Source organism: Mus caroli, chromosome 18 (assembly GCF_900094665.2).
Source record: "Mus caroli chromosome 18, CAROLI_EIJ_v1.1, whole genome shotgun sequence".
In the NCBI taxonomy this organism is placed as follows: domain Eukaryota; kingdom Metazoa; phylum Chordata; class Mammalia; order Rodentia; family Muridae; genus Mus; species Mus caroli.
In genome coordinates, this window is record NC_034587.1 from 41,133,231 (window position 1) to 41,142,657 (window position 9,427).

At 35.4% G+C, this 9,427-nt stretch overlaps 1 protein-coding gene across 1 annotated transcript; it reads left to right on the forward strand.

The window, feature by feature from the left end:
* Positions 1 to 729: 729 nt before the first annotated feature.
* Positions 730 to 8,680, forward strand: Marcol (MARCO like). The gene is made up of 5 exons (XM_029472183.1): positions 730 to 874; positions 3,426 to 4,224; positions 6,044 to 6,131; positions 7,282 to 7,402; positions 8,676 to 8,680. Exons 1-5 carry the CDS (start codon positions 730 to 732, stop codon positions 8,678 to 8,680), a joined length of 1,158 nt encoding a protein of 385 aa, XP_029328043.1.
* The last annotated feature ends 747 nt before the right edge of the window (positions 8,681 to 9,427 follow it).

Here is a 9,427-nt window from a genome sequence, read left to right on the forward strand (position 1 = left end):
GTAGTTTGCTTTTGGTAGGATGGCCATTTTTACTATGCTAATCCTACCAATCCATGAGCATGGGATATCTCTCCATTTTCTGAGGTCTTCTTCAATTTCTTTCTTGAGAGACCTGAAGTTCTTATTATACAGATCTTTCACTTGTTCGGTTAGAATTACCCCAAGATAGAAGGTAAATTTCACATGAGTTTCTGTCTGCTGTTATAACCTGAGATGAAAAGGACACAATGTAATGTTATTTCTCCAACATGAACACTATTGTCCCTTGCTAACTCATAAAAACACATTACATGTCATCATTCCCCACTGAATGCATTCATAACTTACTAATGACCAATACTTGATGCATTTTACTTGTTTTTAATATATAATTTGAGGTAAGTTATAGGTATATAATTCAGTTGAGGGAAAATGCCTTGAAGGTCTCTCTCTGTCATGGACATATAAACCTGTAGAGTGAATAGCAACACCAACTAACAATAAGCCACCCCCTAACAACAAAGAAGCGAACAATGAATTCATCCCTTCCCTTCCCCAGGTATGTTACACCATTTTCATCCTAGGAGAGGATAATCTGATAGACGCATATTAAAGTTTGGATATTTATAGGAGTTGGCATATGAAGCTCAAATTCAAGAAACACCTTCGTTTGTGAAAGTTTAGTGTGTAATTTTTCAAGTCAGTAACAGTGTTTAGCAATAAGGGTGGGGAGATTTTCAAATATATAACATGGCGGTGGTGAGAATGGTTTATTTAGAAAGGAGCTCCAGAAGAGTGACACTTTTAAGCTACCCAACAGCCAAGTGTGAATCTATTGGCTCTGTTATGGGAGGCTTAATGTTTCTTCCGTTCATGTTCCTGGTTGTGTTCTCAGGTAAGAAAGCTGCAGCTGACAACTTTCTTTCCAGACAGAATTTCTTTCTCGACAGAATTTGTGAATGAGGAGTTGATGCTGTATCAGAATCAAAAGTAATTTCAGAAACATAGATATATATGTGTAAAATGGTCACTGGATGTAACAACAGTGGAAGACTTGTGGTTGGAGTAAGCAAGAATAAGGGCTTGAGAAAGGCTTAGAATACAAAGATACTGTCAGCCTAAAAATATTATAAGAGAACATAAATGTTTACATTCATGTCCCATAAAATGATGGTGCTATGTTATGATCAAATGGCATATGAGCAAATTTTAAAAATGTATTTTAATAATGAATTTTGATATTTCTCTAACATGCTTCAGGTGTTTACATCTCTTATAGAATAGAAATAACTATACTTTCCTTTTACTTAAGATATTATAGAGATGATTACATCAGTTGCCCTTATTTGATCTCTTTGTAGGTGACTGATACTAAGGTATTTTGTATTCCATATTTTAACTAGTTGTTTTCAAATATAAGCTCTAGCACAGATATATTAATTTCTCAAACAATGAGAAATTTTTAGTATCTTAATACATATATCTTAATATGATATTTCAATATATATTAAGATAATGATCATAATGTAATAAATTTAAAAAGAACTGTGTTGAGTAATAGTTTTCATGCTTAGCATGTATGTGCCTCAGAATTCAGTCTCCAGAACTGGGAAATGATAATAGCAAAAATTTCTAGGGTTTAATGCTTGCTGTACCTGTAGAAAAAGAAGTAGAGGTTGTCTTCATACTGCAGATACTGCAGAGCTATGTTATCTTACTGAAGACAAGAGCAATCACATGCAGCCCATTCAAAACACAGATCTTTTGATAGTACTGAAAGTGAGTGGGGCCATAACTGTGTGGAGGTTGCAATTGGGGAATATATAAACTAAGCATGAAAATCAGAATAGAACTGAGGAACAGAATGAGAAGAGGAACAAGAAAAGCATATATGCTTTGGGGGCTAGGACAGCTAAAGTCCATCCCTGAACCCGTGATTAGGACAAAAGCTCCAGACATGAACTTTGAGTGTCTCTCTAGGTGACAGAATGTACTAAATATACTGATGACAGAAGAAAGTGCATGCCAAGACTATAGGTAGCAATGGTATGAGCTTGGGAGGCAACAAAGAGAGAGGTGAGATGATAGAGAGGCCAAGCACATACTGGGATTTGTAAATTGAGAAAAGAAATTTTAAACCAAAATAAATGAGATGAGAATTACTTTATAAATATTTTGCTTAAATTTGTGGCCCTAACATAATATGATGTGTATTTTGTTTTAAGATGGGTTTCCTCCTGCTATCCCAAGGTAGGCTTAAATGCAATCTTCCTCACTAAGTCACCCACTCTCAGTTGAAAGATATATGCAACTATGTCCAGCATGATTTGATATGTTAATTATCATATTTACCATCAAAAGTCCACATCTGACTTTTAACCTATAAATTTAATTTCACAAGCTACTGTTAAAATGCAAAAAATTATGTCCTCTTAGCCAATAAAAAAGAATATGAAGGTGATAAGGGAGTAGAAAAGAGGAATGGGGACTGAATGTGATCAAGATATGTTATATGAAATTCTCTAATATTTTTACTTAAAATTATAAGTATAATACCTTAGAATAAATCTAGCAAAGGAAATAAAGGACCTCTCCAATAAACAGATTTAAGTACTGAACAAATATAGAGGGTTCTAGGAGATAGTAATAACATCCATGTTCATAAATTGACAGAATTAATATTATGAAAATGGATACATTGTGCAAGTTAATTCAATGCAATTAACTTTAATATTACAAGGGCTTCCTTCACAGAAAAAGAACACAAATACTGAAATTTATATGAAAAATCTATGTCCCAAATACCAAAATATTGATAGGAAGAAAGAGGAATTGGAGGAATCAAAACTGTTGACCTAAAACTGCATGACAGAGCCACTGTAAAAAAACAAACAACAAAAAACAAAACAAAAAAAACCACATGGTACTACTGGAACATATATGAATGAAATAAAATTTGAAATAGAGGGTACATACCAAGAAATATGTGTAGTATATATCACTTCCTACAATTTGACCAAAACATACAACCATCAGCATGACTGATATTGGGTGTTTTGCATAGAAGCAAATAATGTTTCCCCTGCAGGCTTGGAGAGACTTCATGATTACAGCATTGATATCATTCTTAAGATGATATAACAAAAGTTGAAGTGAGCACTGACTAGAGACTGATTTCTCCAAAAACAAGGGAAAATAAGGAGAGAAAGAATCCATGATTTACAAATGAGAAAGCTTGCTAGAAGCTATACTTTTTGAAAATTATGATTTATTAAAGAAAACAGAGGAAACAAGATAGTCAACATGAGAGAAAAGAGGAAAATTCCACTTTAGAGTTGATTTTAAATCAAGAAGTTATGTGATAAAAACTCACTCTTGTGGCAAATTATTTGTTTTGAATTATTAAAATATTCCACTTTTTCCTTTTTCTTATTGTATCATTTCAGTGGCTTCTGCCCAGATCTCAAAACCAAGTGTTTTCAAGCTACAAGAGAATCAAAAGCCTGCACTTACTGCAGAGACAAAAAATGAAGCTAATTCTGGAGGAGAGAAGGAATCCAACAAACAGGGAGGTAGTCTCACACAGGGAAAACCAGGGATGTTAATTCTGCAAAGACAACCAGGATATTCCAACCAGGCAGGGAAACCAGTAAACAGTCATCAGCAAGGGAAGCCAGAAATTTTGAACCAGCCTGGGATGCCCAGTGATTTGATTTTGCAAGGGAACCTAGGGGCAGCTAATCAAAAAGGGAAGCAAGAAGAATCAGAGTTGTCTAGTCAACAAGGAAAGCCAGGGTCTCCTAGCCAAAAAGGGAAGCCATCATTGCCTAAAGACAAGCCAGACTCTGTTAGCCAAAAGGGGAAACCAGCATCACTTAGCAATAAAGGCAAGCCTGAGTCTTCTGATCAAGGGAATTTAGAATCCTCTAGCCATCAAGGGAAACCAGGATCCTCTAGCCAACAAGGCAAACCAGGATCCTCTAGCCAACAAGGCAAACCAGGATCCTCTANCCAACAAGGCAAACCAGGATCCTCTAGCCAACAAGGCAAACCAGGATCCTCTAACCAACAAGGCAAACCAGGATCCTCTAGCCAACAAGGCAAACCAGGATCCTCTAGCCAACAAGGGAAACCAGAACCCTCTAGCCAACAAGGCAAACCAGGATCCTCTAGCCAACAAGGGAAACCAGAACCCTCTAGCCAACAAGGGAAACCAGAACATTCTAACCAACAAAGGAAACCAAGGTCTTTGTATAAACAAGAAGAAAGAAAAAATGTAGATAACCTTTCAAAGGATAATACAATGGGGATACAGGTTAGTATTGATGTCTGTTTTATTCTTTAAACTTATTTACCTCAGTCATTGTTTTCCCAAGCCTGATGATAGTTAACTGAATACAATAAATTCATGATGTTTGCAATGCAACTGACTAAAGCAAAATGAAATCAATGTCAATTTCACATTTATGATCGCTGAGGGACTTTCTCTATTAGACCATTTCTCTCTAATTACTTTCCATCATCTTCCATTCAAACTCTTGTGCCTGAGCTGAATTCATTCAGAATCTCATCAACTGAATCCATCCCTTTCAGGACTAACTTTCATACCCATTTCAATTCCAACTGTAACTGCAGAAGTAATTTACATGATAATTCCAAATGAAATTATAATCAAAATTCTTTAGTGGTTATAGTAAACTAGAAGATGCAACTCCAACTCCTGAATGTGATTTTCTCATCCAATGTCATTTCAAATTGGACACGTTCACATGCCATCCAAACCACATACAGTCCTTTGAGAGCTCACTAATATTTTCCAGATCATCATTTCCTGCATCATACAAGTTATGTTGTTTATTTTTATAACTGATCATCTATAGTTTTAACTCAATTACCAACACGTAACTAAGAAAAGAAACCAATACCATTTCTTCTTAACCTATATTCTTTTTTTTCCTTTAAAGAAGCTTTTATTTATTTATTTATTTTTAGTATATGCATTACAGGAAACAAAACACAAGAAAGCAAGAACAAAGTCACCCAATCACAAGCAGCTCAGCTCGATGTGTCGTTCTAGATCCTGCAAGTGTACACACACTTGGGTAATTGAGATTATANAGTATGTACCATGCTTTCCCCACATCGTGAATATTCACCAATTAAAAACCCCACACTACACAAGGATTTTGATAACCAAGAATACACCATGCCATCTCAATCTGTCAGACAAAATTGTAATCCTNTCTTCNTTGGCAACAGAAATTTCATAGAAGNCAAAAATGGCAGCAGACCTCTAGATAGATGTACTGGCAAAGTTACAATTAAATTCTGCATTCGCTCAGTCTCAGCTTACAAGGAAACACAAAGCAACAGACCACACTAAGTATAGCATTCCTAAGCTTATCACCAGATCGATATACTAGCATATGTAGAANGGNTCTTCCCACTCAACAAATGTATTCCACACCGAGCAGCTTGGAGACACACCTACGGCAGGGGCTCTCAGGATGTCAGTCTCAACACACCTGCAGACCTTGCCCTGTGAACCTGTGTCCCTCCAGTCAGCCTAGCAACATGAATTTCCCCACACTGTACAGACATGGCTTAGCAGTTCCATGTTCAAGAGGAACCCTTTTGTCAATTCCACCATAGCCACTAGCTCTACTCTTAACCATGTGCTCTTCTTTAGGATGTAACATTCAGATGACGACTATGCATAATGAACACAAGATTTTACCAAGATGCACATAGGGCCCCTGGGTACAGCTGTCCTCTGGACAGAGNCACTAGCAGCCTTTCCCTCANNCNTCCTCTTCCCTGCACAACTCCTAAGTGAAGATGANGCTAGTGAGAGGATTAACNAAGGCCACACCCAGAAGACAGCCCTCCCCAAAGATTAGCCTGGCCTTTAGTGACTCTTGCTACTTCTAACATCCTTTAGGCACTGGGACTTACCTCTACTACGTGGCAACATTAACTGAAATGCACACCCAACCAATGGCTAAACAACTTGAACCAACTAACAGCTACAGCGACTTTTTCTGAGCACTAATCTTTGCCCTAGACAACCTCCATCACCTAGTAACAGCAACTGCTCAAAGGCCAATATTCTTATAGAGTTAGTGAGACATAATAATTGGCTCCCTGATTTGGTCAGTAAATTGAACTGACGCTTGTGAGTTATCGTTGCACAAATAAGTATCCCTATACCCAGCATGTCTCCTGCATCCTCCTCTGGCTCCTGCTATGATTTTCCCTCTCTTGTCTTCTCTTGTCAGGGATTTCCTGGTTGTATCTATCAATGACTTGGAATTTTTTACTTACCATGACTGCCATTTTTTTTTTTTACTTAGACCTTAGTTTGTTAAAATATGTCTTTTATCTCATTTTAAAGAAAGATTAACTTTTTATTACAAATGACTTATCTTCAACTTCCTTTCAGAGGAATTTGTTCTTCTTAGTATGGATTAGTTGATATAAAGTATTATTCTTCCAGAAAGATAGCAAACATCTATCTTAATACCATCGGCAGGTCTCTGAAGTCTGTGGGATAGCATACAACTTTGACAAGTTTATAATGATTCTAAAAATGGAAGAAATAATTACATACATATATATATATATATATATGTATATATATATATATATACATATATATATATGAATTAATCACCATCATAAGAAGTCTATAAACTTTAGACAAAAAGTATCTCACCATTTTTAGTAATGTCTATTCTTATGAACTAGTCGAATCTTTATGTTACCAGACTTTTGATATTTAGTAATTTACACATAAAGAAATATTTAACTACTATGTAAAGGAATTATGCACAATCATATTCCTTTGACATCTTTCTTTCACTGGCACAGGAAAAAATTAATGAACCCTATGTCATACTACATTTGTCAGTGTGGCTTCTCTCAGACATGATTTTTCCTTTTAGAGCTCAGATTTATCTCTAAAGAATTAAATTACAGCTTATGTGTTACAAACTTTGCAATATATATATATATATATATTCACTGATTAGATAGTTGATGCATTCCTGTTTAAGGACTGAATCTGAAAGCACTATGCTTACATACCTAGAGTTATAAAATAGGTCAAAGCATATTGTTCTTTCAAAACATTCACATAGCCCTATAGATCTATAGATTTGTTGTATTGGATATGTTAAGGTAATAATATGATTGAAAAATAATAATGCTTCTTAATACTAAAGGAGCAATTAATGTTTTTCTTACTGTTGTTTGAATCAAATTAATCATTCCATTCTTACCTGACCTCCTTGTCTTTTGCAGGCTGGAAGCATGAACAGCAAGGGCCTAACTGGAAATAAAAAGTATGACCCCATTCACAAACCAGTTGGCCGCTCTGATGAAAAACAGGTGGAAACACCTTTGTATTTAAGGAAGCAAAGAGGTGAGAATCTCTTGTTTTCCTTTTCAGTGTTAGAAGAGAAAATAATGTTTTCTATGTTTATATAGTTTTCTCTAAGTTTTGGCTATTGCTCATCTATTTAAATATTTAAAAGATAGCTAATTTTTAAAAAGCTTATGTGTATGTGTGTGAGTGTCAAAGAAAGCCAGAAGAGATTGTCAGATCCCTTAGACCTGGAGTTAACAAGGGGTTTATGATCTACACAATGTTGGTCCTGGGAATCAAATTCTGGCCCTTTAGAAGAGCAGCAAACTCTCTTTACCACTGGGGCACATCTTTAGCCCCAAGATACATAATAGTTGAACTATATATTTAATTAAGTCTTGGGGAATGGTGTTTATTAATCTAACTATTGTAGGATAAAGCCACTTCAAGTTATGGATTTACCAAATATTTCTTAATATCTACCATGTACCAGACAGTGATTTAAGATTTGAACGTAAAACAATTAATTAATAAAGACTCAGAAATTCCTGTAAAAAAAAACTGTCAAAGAACAAACACTAGGAAATACCTGAAGTAGATGTTGTTGCTTAAAAATGAGAGTCTAATAATAATGACACAAAATGTTAAATTTGGTGAGCTGTATGAACCATCTATAGATGCTATATGCTATTTACAAAAAATAAAATGATTTATGCTGCTTACGAATTGTAACATGTGAGACAGGCAGGTTATTCATCATGTAAATGTGCTTGCCTCTAAGACTGAGAGTACTGGTTCCATCCCAGGGACCCACATAGTAGAAGAGAAGCTACTCCAGCATGTGTGTCTACTTTGACCTTTGTATATATGTGATGGAACACAACTGCACCACCACCCCTCACTATACACATACATAGAATAGAAATAAATACGATTCAGTGAAAAGGTTTAAAATGTAGCAACTGGTAAAGAAAGAGTTATAAAGTAACTTTTTAGAATTCTTGAATGCTCAGCAAGGTAATAATATATCTGTTTTCAAGAGATGTGGAATTTGGTAGTTACTTAACTGTCAACGTTGCACCCCTTGCAAGCATTTGTAATTACAGACAATCTTAGACACCAATTCTCTTATATGATTGATTAAAAACACCAGGTCCAGAGAGGAGCAGTGGCAGAAGCAAAGTGTATAGATCCTCAGAGTAGTCAATGAGAACCATAGAACCCAGCAGCTAAGCCTACTTTTCCTGAGTGATTTCCTGAGTGATCAAATAATCACACTTCTCTTTGCACTGGTGCCTCAATGACTTGATTTCTCTCGTTGTATTTTCAGGATGAGTACAGGGAAGCTGACTCTCAACCATGAGGGGAGATGCTAGATGTTCATATGAATCGAATTATCTGTAACCTCAAAATCTACCTACAATTCTGATTATTTCTCAGTGGCTTTCCTGGAAAGTTGAAGTGTGAAGAAAGCATGGTGCTCCATGGATAATGGAGTCTACATTATTTTTTAGCTTGTTCCATTCACTTCAAATAAAATTGGTTCAAAAATAGCTTCTGGGGGTCTCAATTTTTGTGTGTGTATACTTTTCCAAACATTATTAGTGTCTTTGATATCTCCTTTTTCCAAAGTTCAAAACATTGTGAACATTAGTCTCTACTTCAGTACCTAAGCCTACACATGAGAATTTCAGGGTTGCCTCCAAAATATAATGTGTCTGTTTTTCTTTTTTCTTTTTTAAACTTTAGGAATCTTGATTTTAGGAATCTCTGGTAGACTTAAAGAAGCCTCAGTGAAACAACACTCCAGGGTGTTACAAGAGGTTTTATAAGAGAATGTGATAAGCAAATGCATATTAATAAACTGAGTGACATAAGTGAAGTAGACAAAGTAAATAAGGAAAATGAACAAACGAGATATAGATATAAATATATGGATAGTGATAGATATAGATACAAATACAGACATAGATACTGAACACTAATCAAAAACTTATAGGTCATATAGTTTCCCTATGGAATTACACCAAGCATTTAAAAGAAAATTACTATTAAACCTTCTCAAATCCATACAAAGAATAT